General features: G+C 40.7%; 1 protein-coding gene across 1 annotated transcript in view; it reads right to left on the bottom strand.

Annotated features, from left to right (window-relative positions):
- The window catches only part of LOC109912492 (acid-sensing ion channel 5), a 188,095-nt gene that overhangs the window by 139,056 nt on the left and 23,138 nt on the right, over nucleotides 1-25,901 (bottom strand). The window contains exon 2 of the mRNA XM_020511931.2: nucleotides 25,143-25,380. Within this exon, the coding sequence (XP_020367520.2) occupies nucleotides 25,143-25,380 (238 nt within the window). The remainder of the gene's footprint in view (nucleotides 1-25,142; nucleotides 25,381-25,901) is intronic.

The following is a 25,901-nucleotide window of genomic DNA, read 5'->3' as shown; positions in this document are numbered from 1 at the left end:
CCAGATGCATTTTAAATGTTGCAATTGTACACGCCTCCAGCACTTACTCTGGAAGCTCATTCCATACACGCATGAAAACATTGCCCCTCAGGTGTCTTTTAAATTTTTCTCCTCTCACCTTCAACCTATGTTCCCAAGTTTCGGACTACCCTACCCTGGGATAAAAGACCTTGGCTATTTACCCTATTCCATGCCCTTCAGGATTTTATAAACCTCAATTAAGGTCACCTCTCAGCCTCCGACATGCGGGGTGTCCTTTAAGTCGACCAGAGATGTGTGTTGAAGGTTCTTAGAGGATGGCAGATTTTGGATGTGAATATCTGTGGCTATGAGATGGTATGGCTCATGACCAAGGAGTTTGTCCTTAGATGTTGGTGTGTGGTGTTGAACTAGCAGGACTTTCGGATCAAGCTGCATGCTGAATCCAACAGGTACCCAATCTGATTTCCATGTTGAGTTTTGTTAATATGAATCTTGTTTGGCAAGCTTGATAAGTTAAAAGATGAATAGTAATGTGGTGAGTTGTGCCATCAACAAGGTGTTTAACAATTAACCCTTAATTGGCAACTCTCTGCTGCTTAGAAAGAAATTCACCATGCCACTTGTGAAAAAATAAGAAAAAATAAGCAAAATTCTCCTGATGTCAAAATCAGCCTCACTGGACTTCTTGTCAAATTCTGCTATAAATTGTACCATTGTCCGCAACATTGCTTAGACTCCCACGAGTTCCACCCCTTTATGACATTCTCTCAGAATACTATTTTGAGTCTCATCTTCTATGGAATCTCACTAACACTTTCAAAATTAGAATTCAATATTCTTGGCCTCCAGAAGATCTAGTGTTTCAGCAGAAAAAGTACTTTAACAATTCCTTTTAATTCATAACTTTCCAAAGTAAAGGATAATTTTTCCTAACTTCACTGTCAATATTATGAAACAAATTTTACTCAAACTCCCATCAGGGAGACTAAAAATTCATTTCATTTTCAGTCAGTCAGCTCTGAATGGAAATTTAAGAATGAATTTCAATTTCAATACTTTAATTTCCCTTAAACAGTAGAATGTTTCATCCTATATCTCCAACATTAGCATCCGATTAGGTCTGATTGCAAAACCAGTTCAACTAACCAATCAGGCTTCATAATTGTCTGTCTACTCTTCATATCTAAAATCATAGCTCTGTGATGATCTTTTGTAGCACAATTAGGATTGCTGATTTTAATTTTAATACTCTTCTCAATATCTAAATAAATATTACAACTTTTAGAGGCGATGGTGTAGTGGTCCTGCCTGACCAGTAATCCAGAGATTCAGGCTAATTCTCCAAGGACATAAGTTCAAATCTCACCAAGGTAGCATATGGAGTTTAAATTCAACTCATCAATCTGGAATTTAAAGCTAGTTTATCAATTGTTGTAAACATTGATCTGGATCACAAACATCCTTTCGGGAAGGAAATCTGCCATCCTTACCAAATTCACAACAATGTAACTGCCTCTTAACTGCCCTCTGAAACAGCCAAGAAAGCTTCTCAGTTCAAAGGAAATTAAGGATTGGCAACAGGTGTGGTTTTTAGTGATGTCCACATGTCATGTAAAAATAAAAATAAAGTACCAGAAGCCTGACTCCTGATCCTTAATAATTAATAACATAATTCTAAAAATTCCACAGCAACACATTACAAGAAATTATAACTATCTATTTAGTTGAACACAACATATTTTCAGTAAAACAAATCTCACCAAAAATATCATATTATAGAAACACTATTCAGGTCATGGATGCATTTGTTAAGTTTACTGACAGTTTTCCTTCTGTGTTTGCTACCTCTTCTGACGGTTTTCGAAACACCTCTCTCCGAAGTTCATTTGGTGGAAATGTATGTTTTGACTCAATTGACATAAACTCCCATGAATTTGTGATGACTAGAGTCATGAAGATTTTCGAGATTACTCTTCCAGCTGTAGGAGACCACCTAGCATCTGTATCTCAGTATCACTCAGTTGCTCTTCAAAAGCCCGTACCAAATGGCCTTGCTTACGCCTTACAAGCAGCACCCATTTTGGTGTAAACCCACCTATGCAAAAAAGCTGGTTGGCCTTTATTTGGTACTTCAATAGACCCCAAATTGTCTCCAAATATTTAATATTTTGTCTTGTCTCTCCTATTAGATTACATTCAAGATTATTGGCAGGCATCAAAACCTCACTCTCATGATACCATCTGTTTCTGGTTCCATCTCAAGTCTGTTCTGTAGCCTATATTTTATTGTTTGATCTATTTAAGTTTCAGTTCCTGCTTGTACTTTTATGTCTTTTGGAACTACTATTGTGAGGTATCCCTATCTCATGATCAGGACTTTTTCTCAAGTGCAGGGTTATTTTCTGAAGAGTCACTTCTGACCCTACACAGTACTTGTGCTAAACTTTCTTATACCCCACTCTTTCATCACATTCGGCAGTTTATGAATTTCACTTCTTAGCCATAATCTTAAACATTTAATCATATTCAAACTAACTGGGCACTTTATCCTCACTATCACAGATGTCACATCCCTCCATTCATCCCTCAGTAATGTATGTCATCCAAGTATCCTGTATTATTCAGTAATCGTTTGTAAATTTAAAAGATCTGTGATAGATGTCCTATGCATCATGGTCATATATAATACCACTATTCAACCTTGACCTATAATTTTGTATTCTTCAGGATTTTCATCACAAAACGCATGAGCATTTGAAGTACAAATTGTGTCACATCTTTCTGTTCGCTGAACTGGGAGGTTTGATAGCAGACGTTTCGTCCCCTTACTAGATGACATCCTCAGTGCTGTGGAACCTCCTGTGAAGCGCTGTTGTCTTGTGCCAATTCGAATTTATATGGTCTGGTTTTTGCTGCTTCCAGTAGGTGCCGGTTCCGGCTGTGCATTGTCATGGTCGGTATATCAGGTCTACCTCAATGTGTTTGTTGATGGAGTCTGCAGATGAATGCCAAGCCTCCAAGAATTCCCTAGCTGTCCTCTGTTTGGCTTGTCCAATGGTAGTAGTGTTGTCCCAGTTAAAAGTGTGGTTTTTCTCTGTGTGTATTGTTGTTTAGTTGCTAGCTGGTGTTTGTGGATGCGGGTTGCTAGTTGTCTGCCTATTTGTCCCACCAAGTGTTTTGTGTAGTCTCCGCATGGTATCTTGCAGACCACATTCGTCCTGTCCATACTATCTATTGGGTCTTTAACTGTGGTCAGTTGCTGTCTTAGTGTGGCTGCTTTTGATTTTAGCGGTGGAAATCCAGAGATTAAAGTTTTTGGGCAACTTGGGGGAGACCTGATATATAGCAAATATAGATTCTCTCCTGAAAAAATGAATTATGGAACATTTCAGGGAAAGTAACATGCGGGAGGTGATTGCCTTGTCATTTTGTCACTGGACTGTTAATCCAGAGACCAAGATAATGTTTTTGGACCCTGAGTTCGACCCCTGCTGAAGCAGATGGTGGAAGTCGAATTCAATGAAGAAATGAATTAAGAGTATAATGAAACATTGTTGATTGCCAGGAAAAAAACCCATCTGGTTCTTTTGAGAAGGAAACTGCCATCCTAATCTTAACTGGCCTATGTGCATCTCCAGACCCACAACAAAGTGGTTGACTCTTAACTGCATTCTGAGCAATTAGGGATGGGTATTAAATGATTTCATTCTGTGATTGAATAATTAAACAAAAGAGCATTATCTTAATAGAACAGTTTAGCTCAAGCAGCATCTAATCCTGGAATGTTTGGTTAGAAACCTGCAAAAGCTGAGAAAGTCTAAATTCTCAGTATTGTGAATATTCACATAAAGCAAAATTGACATTCCACATGAAAAGATTAGTAATGTAGGATCTACTAAAACAAATTTGGTCAAGATGGCAGCAGGGTAGGATGAAGTAGGAACTCCTCTGGTCCTTCTGTTTCCTTTTCTTTTGCTCCCCACTTTGGTCTCTCGGTAGCTCGTGGTGGCTCCTGGCCTGATCTGTCAGCGGCTCCTGGCCTAGTTTCTTGGTGGCTCCTGGCCTGGTCTCTTGGAGGCTCGTGACAGGTCCAGGCCTGGTTTCTCAGTGGTATGTCAGCTGGTCTCGGCTCGGCATGTGAGTGGATGATGCCCGGGCACGTTTCTGAGGCAGTGGAGAGATCAGAGAGGCAGCAGTCGAGAACAGACAGCAGAACGAGATAAGCAGAGGGCTCATCAAAGCTTGTTGAGCTTTTAACTTATTCCTTTGTTTTCCTAGTTTAAAATATGAAAGACTTTAATGTAAACTATTACCTATTTCTTTATTTTTCTACTATTCTATGCAGTAATGCTTAACTTTTTAACTCTTGTTTCTCTTACTACTTTGTACCCAAGCACCTTGGTACATAAGATGGCGCCATGTGTGGTGACATTATACACTTTTCACTGTACTCCTGTACTTCCGTACTTGAGTACACATGACAATAAAATTTAAAATCTAAATCTAAATTTAAAGATTTAATGAACAGGAGTAATTTATATGGATTTGAATAGCTATAAAGTGATGATATTAGGGAATAGATGGAAACTTTGTTTTGCTGGGTGTTTCATGATATTTTCTAACCATGTTCTATATTTAGATAATTTAGCTTTTATATTTGTTTTCATCTTTTGAGTTATAAAATTTTGTTCTGTAGTTAAAGAGACTCTGCAGCCTCTTGTGCCTATATTTCAGTGAAATAACTGGATAGTTAGAAATAACCAAATAATAACTAGCTAACTAAAATAAAAAGAATACATTTGAGCAGGGAAGGCAATGGCCTAGTGCTATTATCAGTGGACTGTTAACCCAGAGACTTAAGTAATGTTCTGGGAACCGAGTATCAAATCCCACCGTGACAGATGGTAAAATTTGAATTTAACAAAAATCCGAAATTAAGAGTCTAATGATGACCATGAATCTAGTATCAGTTGTTGCAAAAACCCATTTGCTTCACTAACATCCTTTCAGGAAGGAAATGCCGTCCTTACCTGGTCTGGCCTACCTGTGACTCTATATTCATGACAATGTGGTTGACTGTTGACTGCCTTATGGCCAATAAATGCTGGCCTAGCCAGCGATGCTGTCATCCCATGAATGAATTAAGTTAAAAAACTCTACCAGATATGACTTCATTCTGGGATCTGACTTGTCTAGGAATGATCTGAGGGTTGGTGTGGACTTGTTGGGCCAAAGGGCCTGTTTCCACACTATAGGGATTCTATGATCTTCTATGATCTATGACCATTAGGTGGAATTATAAGAATATTCAAAGTAAACAAGATCATTTATATATATATATATCATAGATTATGAGAAAATGGTAATCAATAGTTAACATGTTGCTGAAATGTGACAATGACAGTAAAGACTCACAATTTATCCAGAGCCAATATTGGGAAATAGTGAGAACCAGGCAAGAAGATGGAACTTCAGATATGTATGAATTGAACAGAACAGTACAAAAAGGCTGTGTACTGTGATCAAAACTATTCATTACTTATATTGAGCAAATAGTGAAAATGATTAGATGTATGTCTAGTGGTAAAAATTATAGGCACAAACGTAACAAACGTGTAGTACGCTGATAACACGTCACTTGCAGAATCAGAAAAGACCCTTTAAAATATCATAGGTCAAGTATAGTTTAGAAGTTTAGAGTATGGATACAGTAAGACCATTGAAAACACAAAAAAGGGAATTAGAAGGAATGCATGAGAAGGAACTAGAGTGAAGATTGAAGTGGGTATTGTCACACAAACAAGGTTTGTTTTTTTAGGGCAAATGTCATCAGAAAATGGTGGTAAAATTTTATCAAAGGTAGGTGGTAATGTGGATTTTGGGTTACAATCAGATCATCCATGATCTTATTCATATGATTGATTTATTGCTGTCACATATACCGAGATACAATGAAAAGCATTCTTTTGTCTCTATATGGACTGATCGTTCCAAACAAAGTGCATCAGTCTAGCAGAACAGAGTGCAAAATACAGTGTTATAGCTGCAGAGAAGGTGCAGAGAGAGAGATCAGAATTTACATTTGAGAGGTCTGTTTGAAAGTCTCATAAAAAAGGGGAAGAAGCTGATTCAAGAGTATGCAAACTTCTATATCTTCTGCTCGGCAGAAGAGGCTGGAAGAAAGTATAACAGGGGTGGGAGGGATCTTTGATTATGTCGGTTGCTTTCCTGAGGCAGTGGGCAGTATAGATGGAGTCAATGGTAGGAAGGCTGTCTTGCATGATGATCTGGGCCATATTCATGACTCTGTAGTTTCTTGTAGTCTTGGGAAGAGCAGTGGCCTTACCATGCTGTGATGCATCCAAATAGGATGCTTTCTTTGGTGCATCTATGAAAATTGGTAAGATTTCTTGTGGACATGCACATTTCTTTAACCTCCTAAGGAAGAAGAGACATTATTGTGCTTTCTTGAACGTTCTATGAATGTGGGTGGATCAGGACAGATTATTGGTGATTATCGCTCCCAAGAACTTGATGATTTCGACTATCTCCACTTCAGTACTATTGATGTAGACTGGGGCTTTCCCTCCACTCTGCTTCCTGAAGTCAATGACCAGCTCCTTCATTTTGCTAATATTAATGGGGAGATTGTTGCCTTTATACTATGCTGTTAAAAGGCACTCAATCTCTTTCCACTATTCTGTATCATTTTTGTTTGAGATTTACCCACAACAATGATGTCATCAGCAAACTTTTAACTGGGGCGGAATTTGGCCACACAGTCATGAGTGTATAAGGAGTATAGTAGGGGGCTGAGTACACAGGCTTGCGGAGCACTGGTGTTGAGAATTATGTTGGAAGAGGTGTTGTCACCTATTCTTACTGTTTGCGGTCTATGGGTCAGGACGTCAAAGATCTAGTTACAGAGGTGATCCGAGACCTAGGTCTCAGAGTTTAGAGATGAATTTATTGGGAATTATGGTGTGGAAGGTGGAACTGTAGTCAATATGTAGGAACCTGACATAGATATCCTTGTTATACAAATGTTCCAGGAGCAAGTATAGGGCCAAGGAGATGGTGCCTACTGTGGGCCTATTGTGCCAGTAGACAAATTGCAAAGGATCAAGGCAATTTTGTAGCTGGATTGATGTGAGCCATGACTAACCTGTGGACGCACTTCATAATTATGGAGGTCAGAGCCACCAGCTGGTAGTCATTGAGGCAACAAAAACAGAAATTGCTAGAAAATGCTGCATGATTTTTCATTGGCACCAGGATGATTGTGGTCTTCTTGAAGCAAGTGGGAACTTGAGATCGTAACAAGGAGAGGTTAAAGATGTCTGTGAATACTCCTGCCAGATGGTCCACACAGGATCTGAGTGCATGTCTGGGGACTCCATCTGGGCCAGTTGCTTTCTGTGATTTCACTCTCAAAAAGGCCAATCTGACACCTGCAGTGGTAACCACAGGTACAGGTGCATCCAAGGCTATTTGGATAGGTGATATTGTTTCATTGCTATTTTCAAAGCGAACATAGAATGCATTGAGCTTGTTGGACAGGGATGTACTGTTGCGTGCGACTTTGTCCAGCTTCGCTTTGTTGCCCATTATGTTGTGTACACCTTGCCACAAACAATGGGTGACTGTGTAGTTGGTCACCTATTAGTTTCAGCCTCCCCCCTTACCAAACTCATTAAGCGAGGTCGATGTTGGGAACACTCGACAAGGAAACCAGTCATTTACCGGAAGGATTCAGCTTGCGGCTTACTCTGAACGACCTCCATATTAAAAAGCAAATACCAATATCTCAAAGTATGTTGTATGACCATTGCCATTGGCCACACGTGCCCCATATCCACTGACATTGGCATCTAACATGTGCCAGCCTCTAAGAACCCTCAAAGCACATCTCTTATAGGATACTTCGACACGTGGATGCTGCATCATGGGTTGCAATGCTGCAGCAAGGATTCTCTGCATTCAGTGATATGCACCCAGCTTATGGACTGGACCTGGCTGCATTTCTGGGCTGTTCACTTGCTATGATAGCACTTACTAACTCTGAGCCTGCATGTACGTTCATAGCATCCACACATTACATTGCCTTATTTCACATTTTTCGTATTTTAACCCTCAGGCAGTGAAACTAAGCACATAGTACTGCTGTTGTGCAGTGCTTTTAGCGCAGACACAACGCCATAAAGCTTGTCATACTTGCCGGCAAGCCACAGTCAAGTCAAGGATGATGGCCTTCATTCATGGGGCCCAGGTGCAGTAAGTCAAGGGTACCCTGTGAGATGGGTCCAGGGCCTGCTCAGGGCATTCAGAGTCAGGATACTCTCCTCATTAGCTGTAAGAAACCAATGACAGGCAACAGAACCCCTGTTCTGACTCAATAAAAACTAAAAGAACTACGGATGCTGCAAATCAGGAGCATAAACAGAAGTTGCTGGAAAAGTTCGGCAGGTCTGGCAGCAGGCATCTGTGAAGAGAAAATCAGAATTTCAGGTCCAGTTCTGAGGAAGGGTCACTGGACCCGAAACGTTAACTTTGATTTTCTCTTCACAGTTGCTGCCAGACCTGCTGAGGTTTTCCAGCAACTTTTTTTTTGTACCTGTTCTGACTCTTTTTGCCCTATTGTGGCTGTTTTCATCCTGGAATGACAAAAAGACAGGTATCGCAGGAGAATAAAGTACTGTGGTGCCACAGCTATTACTTTTGGTACAATTGGCAAGCTGTCACAAGTAAATGCGTAGACAGCTGAGAGGGCATGCAGGGTAGTGCTAATGACGTTTGGGATGGGTGACAGTGAGGGAAGGAAGATGTTGCAGGCAATAGCTGGAATGGTACAGCATGATGCTTGGTGGGATGTTGGTACACTATGATAGAATCATAGAATCCCCACAGTGTTGCAGCAGGCCATTTGGCTCATCAAGTCTGCACCGACCTTCCAAATAGCATCCCACCCAGACCCACCTCCCCTACCCTATTCCTGTAAATCTGCATTCCCCATGACTAATCCACCTAGCCTGCACATCCCCAGGCACTATGGGCAAGTTAGAATGGCCAATTCACCTAATCTGCATATCTTTGGACTTTGGACACCTTTGGGGTAGGAAAGATACAGTGAAGGTAAGGAATCAGAGAGAAGATTACACTTACACTGGTGGAGTGGAGAAGGACATTGACCTTTTTCCTACAGTGTTGTACATTCCTCCAGAGGGAGTGCTTTAACCTGGATGGTAAATTTGGATTTCGCTGGCATAGTATGGTGTTGTTGCCTCCACTGCTTGTGGTCTAAAAGGAAGAAATCTTGCTTTGGCAGTACTTGTCCAGCAGGACCTCCACAATCCTCTTGATAAGGTGATGTGCTGATTTGCCATCTGTCATGCCTGGGCGAATATTAGGAATTATACCTGGAAGAGGGCAGCAGAGTGGTGATGCTGATTGGCTGATGTGGGGAAGATTTGCATCAGTGCAGTCACTGCTTCCAGAAGGTGGACTTCAGCGAGACACCATCTGTGTTCAAGTGACAGTGAATACCTGGAAGAGCGCAGAAGAATGGTGACATTGATTGGCTGATATGGGGTAAGAAGGTGTGCTTCCAGAAGGTAGTTTGCAGAGAGACTGTTGTCAAGTGACAGTTCAACCCTGAGTGCATACCTCTGTTATCCTAGGAAGGTGAGTGAGGGAATATCCACCTTAGGTACTCACAGTGGTAAGTAAGGCTAAATCTTCAATGTATTGTCTTAAATAGCTTAATTGGTGATAGAAATGTCAGTCATGGGGTTAAGTGCTGCATTTGTGAGATCTGGGAGGTCTGTAATGCTTCTAGTGTCTCAGATGACTACATCTGCAGGAAGTACATCCAATTGCAGCTCCTCACAGACTGTGTGGATAGGTTGGAGCGGCAATTGGCTGCACTTTGGAGCATGAGGGTGGTGGAAACTAGTCAGTAGTTTTAGAGATTTGGTGACACCCAAGATGCAGGCACATATATGGGTGACTGCTAGAAGGGGCAGGGAGCCAGTGCAGAAATCTCCTGTGGTTGTCCCCCTCTCCAACAAGTACGTCATTTTGGATACTGCTGGGGGGAGGGGGGAATAACCTATCAGGGGAATTACAGCAGCAGCAGCCAGACTGATGGCACAAGAGATGGCTCTGTTCTTAGAAGGGAAGGACAAAGCTTCAATGTGAGAAGTGCAATAGGTAAAGCAGATGAACTTAGAGTCTGGATTAGTACTTAGAGCTATGATGTTGTTGCAATTACAGAGACTTGGTTAAGGGAGGGACAGGATTGGTAGTTTAACATTCCAGGATACAGATGTTTCAGGTGGGATAGAGAGGGATGTAAAAGGGGTGGGGGAGTTGCACTACTGGTTAAGGAGATAATCACAACTGTACTGTAAAGGGACACTTCTCACGCCTCATACAGTGAGGCAAAATGGGTAGACCTCAGGAACAGGAAGGGTGCAATCACAATTTTGGGGTTTACCATAGGCCTCCCAACTGCCAGCAGGAGATAGAAGAACAGAAATGTAGGCAGATTTTGGCAAGATGTCAAATAACAGTGTTGTTGTTGTGGGTGATTTTTAACTTCCCATTTATTGACTGGGACTCACTTAGTGCTGAGGGCTCAGATGGGCAGAGTTTGTAAGAAGCATCCGGGAGGGCTTCTTGAAATAGCATGTAGATAGTCCAACTAGGAAAGGGGCCATACTGGACCTAGTATTGGGGAATGAGCTTGGCCAGGTGGTCGGCGTCTCAGTAGGGGAGTAGCTTGGGAACAGTGGTCACAATTCAATAAGCTTTAAGATACTGATGGTACTGATAGGTGCAGTTGTCAGGTGAAGGTGCTAAATTGGAGGAAGGCTAATTACACCAATATTAGGCAGGAATTGAAGAATGTAGATTGGAGGCAGATGTTTGAGGGCAAATCAACATATGGTATGTGGGAGGCTTTCAAATGTAAGTTGACAGAAACTCAAGATCAGCAGGCCCTGTAAGGATGAAGGATAAGTATGGCAAGCTTAGGGAACCTTGGATAATGAGAGATATTGTGAGCCTAATCAAAAAGAAAAAGGCAGCATTTATCAAGGCTAGAAGGCTGGGAACACACGAAGCAAGGGTGGAATACAAGGAAAGTCAAAAGAAACTTAAGCAAAGAGTCAGGACGGCTAAAAGGGGTTGTGAAAAATCATTGGCCAACAGGATTAAGGAAAATCTTGAAAAACATTAAGGTAGACAAGTCCCCAGGGCCTGATGGGATATACCCCAGAATACTGAGAGTCAAGAGAGGAAATTGCTGGGGCCTTGAGAGAAACCTTTGTATCCTCACTGGCTATGGTGGAGGTCCCAGAGGATTGGAGAATAGCCAACGTTGTTCCTTTGTATAAGAAGGGTGGCAGGGGTATTCCAGCTAATTACAGGCCGGTGAGCCTTGCGTCAGTGGTAGGGAAATTATTGGAGAGGATTCTTCAAGACAGGATTTACTCTCACTTGGAAATCGGTGGGCATATTAGCGAGAGGCAAAATGGGAGTTCGTATCTCACTAACTTGAGTTTTTTTAGGGTAGGGCAGTGGATGTTGTCCACATGAACTTCAGTAACGCCTATCACAAGGTCCCTCGTGGTAGACTAATTCAGAAGTAAAGTCGCATGGGGTCAGAGGTGAGCTTGCAAGATGGATTAAAAATAAACGGCTCGGTTACATAAGACAGAGGGTAGCATTGGAAGGGTGCATTTTTGAATGGAGGGCTGTGACTAGTGGCGTTCCTCAGGGATCAGTGTTGGGTCCTTTTCCTGTTTGTAATATATATAAATGATTTGGAGGAGAATTCAACTGGTATGATTAGTAAGTTTATGGATGACACAAAATTTGGTGGAATTGCGGACAGCAATGAGTACTGCCAGAGGAGATAGGTTGGTTAGTAACTTGGGCAGAGAGATGGCAGATGGAGTTTAATATGGAAAAATGAGAGGTAATGCATTTTGGAAGGTCTAATCCAGATGGAAAATATATAGTAAATAACAGGATCCTTAAGAGTACTGATAGGCAGAGGGAGCTGGGTGTACAGGTACCACAGGTCACTGAAAGTGGCAACACAGGTGAAGAAGGTAGTCAACAAAGCATATGGCATGCTTGCCTTCATCAGCTGGGGCACTGAGTTTAAAAATTGGCAGGTAATGTTGCAGATTTATGGAACCTTAGTTAGGCCACATTTGGAATATTGTGTTCAATTCTGGTCGCCATACTCCCAGAAGGATAAGGTGGCTTTGAGAGGGCACAGCAAAAATTTACCAGGGTGTTGCCTGGTATGGAGGGCATTAGCTATGAGGAGAGGTTGGAGAAACTTGGGTTGTTCTCACTGGAACAACAGAGGTTGAGGGGTGTCCTGATAGAGGTCTACAAGATTATGAAGGGCATGGACAGACTGGACAGTCACAAGGTTTTTCCCAGCGTGGAAGAGTCAGTTTCTAGCGGGCATAGGTTTAAGGCGCGAGGCGCAAGGTTTAAAGGTGACGTACTGAGCAAGTTTTTTTTACACAAAGTGTGGTGGGTGCCTGGGACTTGCTGCCGGGGGAGGTAGTGGAAGCAGATACAATAGTGACTTTTAAAGGGCATCTTGACCAATACGTGAATGGGATGGGAATAGAGGGATACGCTCCCTGGAAGGGGCAGGGTTTTAGTTGTGACAGGCAGCCGGTGCAGGCTTGGAGGGCTGAAGGGCCTGTTCCTGTGCTGCAATGTTTTTTTTTGAATTATTTTCTTTGTTCTGTGCAGCTCCACACTGATGGTGCTATCTGAGTGCACAATGGGTTTTTAAAAAATGGTGAGAGTGCAGGGGATGCCGGTGTTTCAGCCAATATCCACTCAACTTGGACTTGTAGTAAAAATTTCATCTGTGAACCTTCAAACAATAAAGCGGACAGATGCAATTGCAAGAGCAAAAATAACTCTGAGGTTCAGAAAAGAAAATGTCAGTATTTTGGCCACTTAATTAGAACTGAAAAGCTACAGAGGTCTGTTCTAGAGGTCAAAGTAGAGAACAGTAGAAAGAAGGTCAATGCAGGTATAGTTAAATGACGGATTTCATAGAGCAGTTGTAGATGAGCTACAGTGGATGTTTAAGGGCAGGACCCAAAATTTGGGTGTAGCGTACCATGACAGCATGAAGAGCTATAAGCAGCAACAGTATATCTTCCATTAAAATAAAACCATACTTTGCATGACCTGATCGTGTCAGGACCACAATCTTAACATTCATATTTCTGCAGATGAATATCGGAGCTGATTATTTTTCAAGGCAGCAGGTACCTAATTCAATATTGAATTACCTTCTGAGAATTAAACACTAATTAGAATTGGGACCCTATCCATATGTGATACATTAGCACAATCTAGCAATCTAACAATTAGCACTGAATCCAGTATCTTTAAATTGAAGTTTATCAACTTTTTATGCAATCTGTTTAAAGTACATAACATTTTCCTCCTTTGAATAACCAGCTGTTTTTTGAAATTTTCTTTTAGTGGCTGCAGAGATAATTTTTTTGTATTTTTTTTTAACTCTTAGTCTCCAAACTTCAGCTTTAGTTAATCATTTTCCACCCTTCTGTTCTAGAAAACTAGTTGAGGGATAGTATTGGAGCCAAACTTTGGCTAACATTTATTTAGAGTGAAACATTACAAGCATACAGATCCTAAATCAACTATCCCAATATCAATAAGTGTGTCTTTACATCTGCTGAAGAAAAATACTGTTTAATATCTTCAATCTTCAATCAGTGTATGATTAAATACAATTGACATACAATTAACAAAGCATTCCATTCAGACCATTTGTTTTCTTATCTATGGATCTTGAACCATTGGGTTCAAGTTCCACTTGTTTCAGAGGTTTGTAATAACACGTCTGAATGGGTTGATTAGAAAATATCTCAGACCGTTTGTTCACAGACATAGATTTATGTTCCTTTTGCTTGCACTATGACGGAAATGAAAGGTTGAGAACATAGTGGAGAACAAGCAGCTGGACAAGGAAGTATAGAGATGAAGGATTCATATCAGAAGGTCAAATTCCCTTACTTTCTGGGAGCACTCTTTCTACCTTAGCTCAGTAAAGAATAGGTTGAGCAACAGTAGCATAACTCAAAAAACAAAAAAATTCTAATGCGTAAAATATGAAAATAGAAACAGAAACTGCAGGTCAGGCAGCATCTGTGGAGGAAATCAACTTTGATGTGTGTGACATCTGTGCTTTGTGAATAGAATACTGACTGAAATAGTTGCGGACAGTCTGATATAGGCAGGCCATTGCCAGTGGCTGCGAAGATGACTGCAACAATGAATTATTTGTAATAAGGGTCCTCCCAGCTTGGAATAGGTAATTTTCCAAAGAATTTACAATCCTCTGGTATGTGATGGAGATGCATATATTTCATTCTTGTCAGAGAAAGGCATGTGGAGTGAATACAACACTTTACCATAATAGCTCCAGTACCTGTGGTGCTGTGGGCCAATGACTGCACACTTGCAGATGCTGCATGCAAATTTGGAGATCTATCACAAATAGAGGTGGTCCCACTCTCAAAATTCAGCTGCTATGTGACCATAATCAGTGCATTCTATCCATTGTCCTATTAGCAATCATGATCTTTTTATTCTTGTGGCAGTCCACTGCCCCATCAGTCTTTTGAATTACTGGAGTGTGGCTATTTGCTGATTACCCAGTTCATCATACATGGGAAGCATACATATAACAACATCCATGTTACCACTCCTATCGTGATGTAGCAATACTTTGGGGAGCTAAACAATGCTTCTGTTGTTTGTATCACTCTGGTGGGGCCCTACAAAAGTTGCCAGAGTACATGTCACCGCTCATACTGACTCTCCGTTATGAAAGCATGGCTCCTGCAATCTGGTATACAACAACCAGCTGAGGATGAGGAAAAAGGGAGGATGAAGAGAAAGGAGGAAAAGGGAAGATAATCTAGATGGACAGAAATATGTTTATCTGGAAGCAGTTCATTCCTCTCAGGTCCCAGTGAACACAAGACATATTCCCATTCAACAACAATCCCACACTTCTTTTCTCTTCTGCTACTGCCATATGCTACTGTGCCTTCTTAAACACAATGTTAAAGGAACAGACACCGCAAAAATGTTTCAAAACCAAATTTATATTCAAATTATTCAATTTTTTATACAAAATTGGAAATAACCTCTCTGTGCATTCCTTCAGTTATTGAGCCTCCTGTATGTCTCGTTTGTTTTAATGCTTTTACAGGAGGCGCTCTAGATAGCATCTCTGCCTCTGAATCATTTGTTCTGAGTTCAGGTCTCAGTCCAGAAATTGATGGTCAAGATGGGGAGTTCACAATACAGCCAATCAAGTTGAATATTAAATTGCAAATCTTTCCAACAGATAGGTAGATTCCCAGTCAGTCGTGCAATTAAAAGAAATTGGAGCCTCTAATGTCACTTTCCAAAGCTTCAGACTACAACATGTATGTAAAAATGTATGTAGCCAATGGAATGCAGAGTCATACAGCACAGAAGAGACACTTCAGTCTGCACCGATCTAGTGGCATAATAATATCAATGCACTAGAACTGCAGGTTAATGTTATTGCTAAGATAAATTCGGGAGCATTACTGGAAAGCATGACTGTGGATAGGTAATAGCAGATATTTTTTAAAAATGCATGGAGGAATTGCAATAATTGTTCATTTCTGCCTGGCACAAAAATAAAATAGGAAAGGTGGCCTGCCTGTGGCTGCCAAGGGAATCTAATAGTACTAGATACAAGGATGGAGGATAAAAATTGGTCAGAAAGAGGAGCAGATCTGAGGATTGGAAATAGTTTAGATTTCAGCAAAGAAGGTCAAAGCTATTAAAAGTGGGGGGGTTGGGGGGTGTACGGAATAGGATATGAGAGTAAGCTTGTGGGGAACATACAAACTTATAATTTTGTATAGATGTGAGGGGGGGATAAAGTAGATCCTTAAAATTGAACTTGGGATGTTACAATGGGGAATAATGTGATGGCAGACCAATCAAATACAAAGAAGAACATAAATTACATCAGAAAAATGTAATGCAATACCTGGTCTAGTAAGAGAGAGGAACTGAATTGGAGAAACTGATTGGATTCAAGGCTAACACATCCTCAGGCCCTGATAATCCACATCACAGAATACTTAAGGACCAGAAATAGTGGACGCATTGGTGGTCATCTTTCAAGATTCTACAGACACTGAAACAGTTCCTATGGATTGGAAGGTAGCTAAAGTAACCTGACTCTTCAATAAATGAGGTTGAAAGAAAACAGGGAATTCTAGACCAGTAAACCTAATGCCAGTAGTAGGGAAAATGCTAGAGTCCATTATTAAATATTTATTAATAGAGCACTTGGAAAATAGTGGTTAGGCAGAGTCAGTATAGATTTATGAGCGGGAAATCACACTTGGCAAATCTATTGGAATTTTTCAAGGATGTAACTAGTAGAGTTGATTAGGGGAAACCAGTGGATGTAGTTTACATGGACTTTCAGAAGGAGTTCGATAATGTCTCACATGAAACATTAGCTTGTAAAAGTAAAGCACTTTAGATTGGGGGTAGTACACTGACATGGATAGAGACCTGGCTGGTAGATATGAAACAAAAGTAGGAAATAAATGGGTCATCTTCTGAGTGGGGTATAGCAGGGATCAATGCTTGAACACCAGCTAATCACAATAATTGATTTAGATGAGGGAACTAAATGTAATATCTCCAAGTCTGTGACATCACAAAGCTGGTTGGGAGGGTGAATTGTGAGGAGAATGAGAGATGCTTCAGTGTTGGACAGTTGAGTGAATGGGCAAATGCATGAAAGATGAAATATAATGTGGATACATGTGAGATTAACCACTTTGACAGCAAAAACAGCAAGGCAGATTATTATCCGAATGGTGATACATTGGGAAAGGGGAGATGCAAATGGACCTGGGAGTCCTTACACACCAGTCATTGAATCTGTGCACGCAGATGGAGCAAGCAGTTTTTAAAAAAAGGCAATATCTTGGCCTTCATAGCGAGATTATTAAAATTCAGGAGCAGGAAACACCCTACTGCAATTGCATAGGTCTTGGTGAAGACCCCCTAGAGTATTGTATGTAGTTTTTGTCTCCTTATCAGAGGAAGGATGTTCGGACTGTAGAAGGAATGCATCAAAGTTTTACCAGACTGATTCCTCAGATGGCAGGACAAACCTAGAAAATTCTAACTTGACTGGACAAAGTAAACACAGGAAGGATGTTCCCAATGATCTGGGAAAACTGAAACACGAGTCACAGTATAAGGTGCTGTATTGAGGACTGAAATAAAGGAGAAATTTCTTCGAGTGGTGAGCTTGTTGAATTTTCTGCCACAAAGTAATAGAGGACAAAACATTGAAAGTTTTCAGGATGGAGATATTTATAATCCTAATGGATAAAAAGTATTAAGGGTATCAAAGGGTATGGGGTGAAAGTGGGAACAGGGCAACTGAGTTAAATGATCAATCATGATCACATTGAATGACAGAGTAGGTTTGAAAGGGTTAATGGCCTATTACTCTTCCTATTTTCTATGTTTCATTGAAAATCCTTCCACATGATACTTTCATGCTAGCCATTCTCTACTGGATTCCTCCCTTGAATATATCCTACAGAAAAGGCCCTTCAGTCCATCAAGACCAACTAAAAACTATTCTAATTCTAGGCATGCTGAAGAAGGGTCACTGGACTCAAAACTTTGACTCTATTCTCTCACCACAGATCATGCAGACCCATTGAGTTTCTCCAGCAATTTATATTTTGGTTCTAAGTCAACATTGACCTCACTTTCCAACACTTGGCCCAAAGCCTTGAATGTTATCACATCTTGAATGCTTATCCACACACTCCTAGAGTGTAAGGTTTCCAGCCTCGACTGCCCTCCCAGACGGTGCATTCCAAATCAGGAACACAAACAAAGTTGCTGGAAAAGCTCAGCAGGGAATACCTACCCCATCCCCCTTCCCTCTTTTCTGCGTATAAACTGATGTTTTCCCAGCAACCATCAGTTCTGAGGAAGGGTCACCGGACCCGAAGCTGTTTTTTCCTTAGATGCTGCCAGACCTGCTGAGCTTTTTCAGCAACTTTTTTTTTGTTCCTGATTTACAACATCTGCAGTTCTTTCTGTTTTTATACTCAAGAAAGAGATTGATACTGTTTTAAATATTAAAGTCATCATTAAAAGATGGAGAGAAAATCGGAATATGGTGTTGAGATAGAGAATGAGCCACGAACATATTGAATGGAGGAGCAGGAGAACTGAATAACCTATTCCTGCTCCTAGTTTCTACACTTGTATGATCAAAAGATCAGCATTCTCTATCATACAAGGTGGCACATGGTCCTGTACAAACACAAAGAAGAGTGACAGCAACCTTCAACATGATAGCAGTAGTTATAGTGTGGTGAGCAGGGATGGTGATCTGAAGGTTTGATTCTGCTTTAACATGTAACATGGCAATCAGCAATGAAGATTTGAAGATCTAATCAAACCTATAGAAAAATCTTGTGGAAACGTGACATTGTAGAATGTTCCAAACATGATCAACAGCATTTTAGACCATAAGATGCAGGGGGAGTGGTCATTTGAGCCATCATGTTGGCTCCACCATTCAATGAATTCATGGCTGATCTGATAATCCTTACTGCCACTTTCCTGCCTTTTCCCTGTTGCCTTTGATTCCTTTAATGATTAAAAATTCAGTTTTTCTAAGCCTTGAATGTACTTAATGACACAGCCTTGACAGCCCTCTGCAGTAAAGAATTCCACAGATTCATCTCTCCATCTCCATCTTAAATGAACGACTCCTTACTCCAAGATAATGCCACCTGGTTCTAGAACCTCCCTCAAGGGGAGACAAGCTCTCTGCATCAATCCTTTCAAGAGACACTATCAAATAGGCAAATTTGCAACTCCAGGACAGAGGTGCAATCAGCAACACAAGATGGCCTGTTGGAGTGGTCCTGAATTCTGGCTCAACTGATGAGTGAACAGGCATCTAAAACTGCCTGAGTAAAAGTGGAAAAAATTCCAATAGGCCAGGAGAAACTTTAAACAGCACAATAATCCAGGTTTCAAAAGTGTGAATTTTAAAAAACAACTTACAGATATGGCATTGCCGGCACAGTGCACAGATAACATGAGGCTATAGGAAACAGTGGTATGAAAGAGAACTGTTTTGTTTTCATTCAGATTTGGACATCACTGACTAGGCTTGCACTTGTCCATCTGCAACTGTGCTGAAGAAGGTGGTGCTGAGCAGCCTTCTTGAGCCATTGCAGTCCTTGATGTATATCAAAATTGAGCATCATGGATAGGATGAATAGCCAAGGTCTTTTTCCCAGGATAGGAGAGCCAAAACTAGAGGGCTTAAATTTAAGGTGATAGGGAAAAATTTTAAAGGAATCTGTGGGGTAATGTTTTTATGCAGCGGGTGGTGCATGTATGGAATGAGCTGCCAGAGAAGGTAATAGAGACGGGTACAATTCCAACACACAAAAGGCATCTGGATGGGTACATGAGTGGGGAGGGTTTGGAGTGATATTGGCCAAATGCTGGCAAATGGGACTAAATCAGTTTAGGTTATATGGCCGGCATGGATCAGTTAGGCTAGAAGGTCTTTCTGTGTTGTATAACTCTATGACTATGACTCTATGTGAAGGTACTCCTACATTGCTATTAGGAAGGGAGTTCCAAGAATTTTGAATCAGAAATGTGTTTCATACTGGTCAGTGAGATGGTAACACGTGACTGTACTGGTTTGATTGAAATGCTTTCCACTACTCTCTGCACTCAAACGTTTTCAGTATCCAAGAATCAGCAAGATTTGTGAGAAAACATAATGGAGACAGCCAACAACAAATCTACCCTATCTGAAGTTGGAAAATCTCGAACTGAAGTAACTTGGATTGCAGCATAGCTAAGTGAACAAACAATTATGATGGATGCAAGACTGATGCTAGATACTGAAGTACTTCAGAAGAGCCAAGTTCATGCAGAATATCTGACCTCCTTAGCTTCCAATAAAGAATTGCCAATAGCAATAATAAGAATACATCTTCAAGCAAGAGAATGGTAAAAGTAAAAACATTTGTTTCACTGGTAATTCAATTGCTGAGGATAAAGGAAAAATTTCAAGCTACTCAACATGTTAAAGTAAAGCCTTTACATCCTTCAGCTCAGATCTATAGGTGGATACAGAGCAAATATTTGGGAACACAGATTTTTGGATGTGGTGCATACAATTTCATAGAAGACATAAGGACCAACCAATGCCAAATAATTCAGGATATTGCAAAGGAAAGACTGTTCACTTTAGAAGGGATATGTTCTCCAGAGTAAATCCAATAGTTTAAAGTTTCTCCAGATCAAAGACCAGTATAGACCTCAGACCATCAGGAAGGGACTCCACAATCCTTAAGCCAATAAGCTATTGTCTTTGAAGTCCAAAGAGTAAATGTTTGGGGCCAGTGTTGCAACAATCATATTAACTAAATTTGCAAAGTCAAAAACTTGGGAAGGAGGTATATGGTAGCAGTAAATGTAATTGTATATACAAATGAATGATGAGGGCAAAGCTTGGGTGAAAGAGAAATGTTATGTGGGTCTGAAGAGTTGAAACTGATTGCACTAGGCATTGCTTGTGACATGCAATGGAAAAAATAAGAAATAGCAGATAGAGTAACTTAGGATCTTAAAAGCATTTCAATGAACATTTAGTAATTTCTAAGAATATATACCTCTTTTAGTCTGTGAATTATTGCTAAATGCAATTTCAGACATCTTGCCACCTACAAGAGACCCTTCTGGTTATGCCAGAAAGTGGTTTCTCTCTAAAACACCAGATCACACAGGGTCCTGCACAAATGTACACTAAGAAGAGGATGGAGGCAGCAACTTTCAGTATGAAAGCAGCTACAATGCTCACTAATGTAGCTTCTGATGTGGGCTATGTTTGGGTGTGGTGCTAATCAACTGGGTTGCTTCGTCCTAGATGGTATGAAGTTGCTTCAATGTTGTTGGGATTACCCACATCCAGGCAAGTGGGTGGTATTCCATCTCCCCTAGGCTTGAGCCTCATTGGTGGACAGGCTTTGGCGAGTCAAATGCTGAGTTACTCGCTATAATATTCCTAGCCTCTGACCGGCTCTTATTGTCACTTTGTTTGTGATTGGGTCCAGTGGAGTTTCTGGTCAATAGTAACCCCCAGCATGTTGATAGTGGGGGGCTTCAGTAATGGTAACACCACTGTCTCTTATTGGAGATGGTCATTGGCTGGCATTGTGGCACAAATGTTACTTGCCACTTGACAGCCCAAGCCTGGATATTGTCCAGATCTTGTTGCATTTGACATGGACTTCTTCAGTATCTGAGGAGTTGTGAATGGTGCCGAATGTTATGCAATCATCATCAGAAACATTGTCACTACTGACCTCGTGATGGAGGAAAGATCATTTGAAGCAGCTGAAGATGGTTGTGCCTCGAACACTACCCTGAGGAACTCATCCAGAGATGTCCTGGAGCTGGGATGACTGACCTCCAATAACCACAACCATCTCATCTGTGCCAGGTACAAAACCAAGTAAAATGACATGCCTGGCAATTTTCCACCTTGTTGGATAGATGCTAGTATTTTAGCAGTACTAGAAGAGCTTGGCTAGGGGTGCAGCAAGTTCTAGAGTACAAGCCTTAAGTACTATTTCCTGAATTTTGTCAGGGAGCAGAGTCATTGCAGTATCCAGTGACTCCAATTGTTTCTTGATGTCCCATAGATTGAATTGATTTCACTGAAGACCAGGATCTATATTACTGGGGATCACTGGAGGAGTCTGAGATGGAACATCCACTTGGCACTTTTGAAGATTGCTGTGAATGTTTCAGCCTTATGTTTTGTACTGATATGTTGGGCTCCGGTATCATTGAGGACAGGGATATTTGTGGAGCCTCCTCTTCCAGTGAGTTGTTTAATTGCCCATGACCATTTACAACTTGATGTGTCAGGACTGCAGGGCTTAGATCTGATCTATTGATTGTGGGATTGCCTAGCTCTCTCTATCACTTGCTGCTTAGCCTGATTGGCAGGCAGGTAGTCTTATTATGTAGTTTAGCCATGTTGATGACATATGGTTAGATATGCCTCTTGCTGCTGCTCCTGCCAAGCCTTCCTGAACTCTACATGGAACTAAGGTTGACGGTAATGGTTGAGTGCAAGGTTGTAGATTGTGCTGGAGTACAATTCTGCTGCTGTTGATGGCCCATAGCAACTCAAATGTCCAGGCTTGATTTGGTAGACTTGTTCAAAGTCTGTCTTATTTAGCATGGTGATATATTGAAAAACAACACAATGGAGGGTATCTCCACTGGCAGATTGGTAAGGATGAGGGCAAGTTTGGTTTTCCCTCTTGTTGTTTCTTTCACCACCTGCCGCAGACCTGACCAGATCAATTAGTAGTGCTGCTGCTGAATCATTCTTGATGGTGGACAATGAAATTCTCCACCCAGAATACATTTTGCATCCTTGCCATCCTTAGTGCTTCCCAAGTGTATTTCAACATAGGAGTTGCTGATGCATTAGCCAAGGGAGGATCGTATGTGGTAACCAGCAGGAGGTTTCCTTCTCATCTCTAACCTGAAGCCATGAGACTATGACTTATGCCCGGTTGTTGCTTGACTAGTCTGTGAGACAGCTCTCCCAATTTTGGCACTAACCCCCAGAGGTTAGTAAGCAGGACTTTGCAGAAGCAACAGATGGTCCATCTGGCTTCTTTGTTGAAACTTCATAGTGACCGATTCAACTGAGTGGTTTGCTAATCCATTTCAGGCAGCAGTTGGGAGTTAACCACATTTCTGTGGCTCTGAAGTCAAATGTAGGCCATTTCGGGCAAGGGTGGCATATTTCTTTCCCCGAGGGACATTAGTAAATTTCATGGTCACCATTAGATTCTTAGTTCCAGGTTTTGTTTTATTGAATTCAAATTTACCATCCACCATGTGGGATTCGAAGGTGGGTTCCCAGACTATTAGTTGGGTTTCTGTGTTTTTATATCTTTTCATAGTTTGCAATTCCAACTAGTTGCATATGGATGTTCATTACTTTGTGAAGGTGTTTAGGTAAAAAGGTCATAGTCCTTCTGGAATCATAACCTACAGCACAGCAGATGACTGCGAGCTTCCCGAGTGTTGACGAAAGTTTTTGTTTGCATGCTGCAGTTTGATAGGGAGTAAACATTGAAAGGCAAATGCTTTTGGTTTAGGATAATTTAGGATTGATTTTAGCTTAGAATAACACAGATTGGCAGCCTTTATGGCCATTTTGGAGGAAATCTAGTCGGGGTCAAAAACAAATATGATTTCTCTCCTACGAAGGAATATAGGACAGTTCAGGAGCAGCTCACTTATAAAAATAAGTTGTTGGAAAAGCTCAGCAGGTCTGGCAGCATCTGAAGAGAAATCAGTTAATGTTTCAGGTCTGGTGACCCTTACTCAGGATTGATGATAGCTAGGCAAATGTCAGTTTACCTTGGTGTAAATATTTAGCTTGTGAATGTTTGTTTGTGAAACCAGGAGTGATCAGACAAGGTTCGTGGAAATTGTCACATTTTTAAAATGATAGTGTGGAGGAATAGATGAGATTTTGTTTTGTCCTGTGTTTTAAGATCTTTTAAACTTGTGTTCAATATTTGCATACCTTGGTTTGTTTTATTCTGTTACTTTTATTTTGTGTGATAAGCTTCCTTTTTATTGTTAAAGACAATCTGCAGCTTTACACACCTATGTTTCTGTGAATAATCACCACATTAAATTGAAAGAAAATCTATCAAGCCAAACTTTATTCTGGATTCTGACTTGTCCAGTAGTAACATCAGCAGTGGTCATAACAGTACCAAAACAATAAAAGCAACAGTGTAATTTTGCAGTCACCAGATATATAGCGCATAAAGCTATTTGCCCCATTCATATTAGTGCAGCCTCCTTGATTCTTCTTAGCTCTTCATTCTTCCTGCCTTTGAAACAATAGATATAATTCCTTTTTGAAAGTCAGTATTGAATCTGCTTCCTCACCTTTTCAGACAGTGTGGTCCAGATCATTAAAACTTGCCAGGTTTTTTAAAAAAAAATCACTTTCATCAGTTTTTTGGTCAATTGCACTAATTAAATGACATAAGCTGATTATCATTTCTTACCTCCACTTTCTCATCAGATTGATTACCAAATTTGTAGGCTTTCAGCATTAAGTCACTACTAGGAAGCGGAGAAAAGGGAGAGAGGAAATTGGAAAAGTCATGGGTGTTGAAGATTTGTGGACGGAGATAAATTAGGAGCCAGAGGGGAGACTGATGTAGAGAGGAGTGTTCAGATTGGAGAAAGTTGGAGGATGGTTTTGGGGAAGGCCCAAGTTAGACAAGATCAAGTTGGAGACTAGTCAAAGAATTCAGAGGTCAGAAGACAAATTGGAAGGGTGAGGGGAAATCCAACTGCTTAGGGTAATCCAGTTACTATTCTACTCCCTAGTAAGTGTCACTTGCTTCTTGGATCCAGCAGTCTTCACTTTTCTTTTGCTGCCGAGTTTCCTGAGATCTGTATATTCTGCCCACTAGGGCTTTAAATATGAACCATATATGACCAAAAGGTGTAGCATTTAAATAGTTAACCTAAACATTGACAGCATGTTAGTTTTACTCCCCTGTCCAACTTTTGTTAAAGCTGGATAAAGATGGAGACAGATGTCTGAATGCAGACCTTACTTTCACATTGAATAATAGAACTGATATTGCATAACAACATGTTCCTATTTGAGCCAGTAGATCTAAAACATCATTGAGAACAAACAAAGGCTACTATACCTAAAAATTTTAATTTCAACACCTGAAATTTCTCTGACAGCACTCTTGATTTCTTGCAGTAACTGCTGTAGAAGATCAGCAGGTACACTAGAAATGTCATAAACAGTTAGTTATTTGCTTTGCTTCTCCAAACTTCTGCTAATTGCTCACTGAATAGACATCAGGAGATAATAAAAATCCTGTGGAAATTCAACCTCCGAGTTTCAAATTCAAAATAAGACAAATTTAATTTACCTTTGGATAACAGGGCTCCCCAAAGAAGTCACATTTTAAGAGAGTTGAGTTATCAATTTGGTATCCATACTTTTTGGTGAAATTCTTGATGCTGAAAGTTGGATTCCCTTGAAGAAAGTCCAGGATTTCTTGGGAAGTGCTGCCATTTCCATCGCTTTGACTAATGTTCAGAACTGCACACACAATAGACCACAACATATATATTATGTTCAAGTTGGCTACTGCTTGGGCTTGGTATCTGTAGGGAACAAAACAAAATGACATCTTCATGTTGATGTGTGAAAACCAATATAGTGGAAACCTGAAAATCTGCATGGAAATTGCAGCTAGTTTATAAAAATATACAGCCAAGTCTCATATCTGAAAACATCCCATGGGTTTTGGAACTTAACAGAAACAGTAATGGTCAGTTTGTTGGATTCTCTTTCAGTATCTCCTACTTAACCAAATAAGTGATCAATCACCATCCAAACTATAGAATGTTTACAGTGTGGAAGTAGGCCATTCAGCCCATTGAGTACACACCAACTTGCCAAGAAGAATCCCATCCAGACCCACCCTGTCCCTGTAACCCTGCATTTCCAATGGCTTTTATCCACTTAGCCTGCACATTCTGGACACTATGGGCAATTTAGCATGGCCAATCCACCTAACTTGGGCATTTTGGACCGGAAACCGGAGCATCTGGACAAAACCAATGCAGACATGGGGAGACAGTAGGAACTGCAGATGCTGGAGAATCTGAGATAACAAGGTGTA

This window comes from Rhincodon typus, chromosome 1, assembly GCF_021869965.1.
Source record: "Rhincodon typus isolate 14 chromosome 1, sRhiTyp1.1, whole genome shotgun sequence".
In the NCBI taxonomy this organism is placed as follows: Eukaryota; Metazoa; Chordata; class Chondrichthyes; order Orectolobiformes; family Rhincodontidae; genus Rhincodon; species Rhincodon typus.
This window is presented reverse-complemented; position numbering and strand designations above follow the sequence as displayed.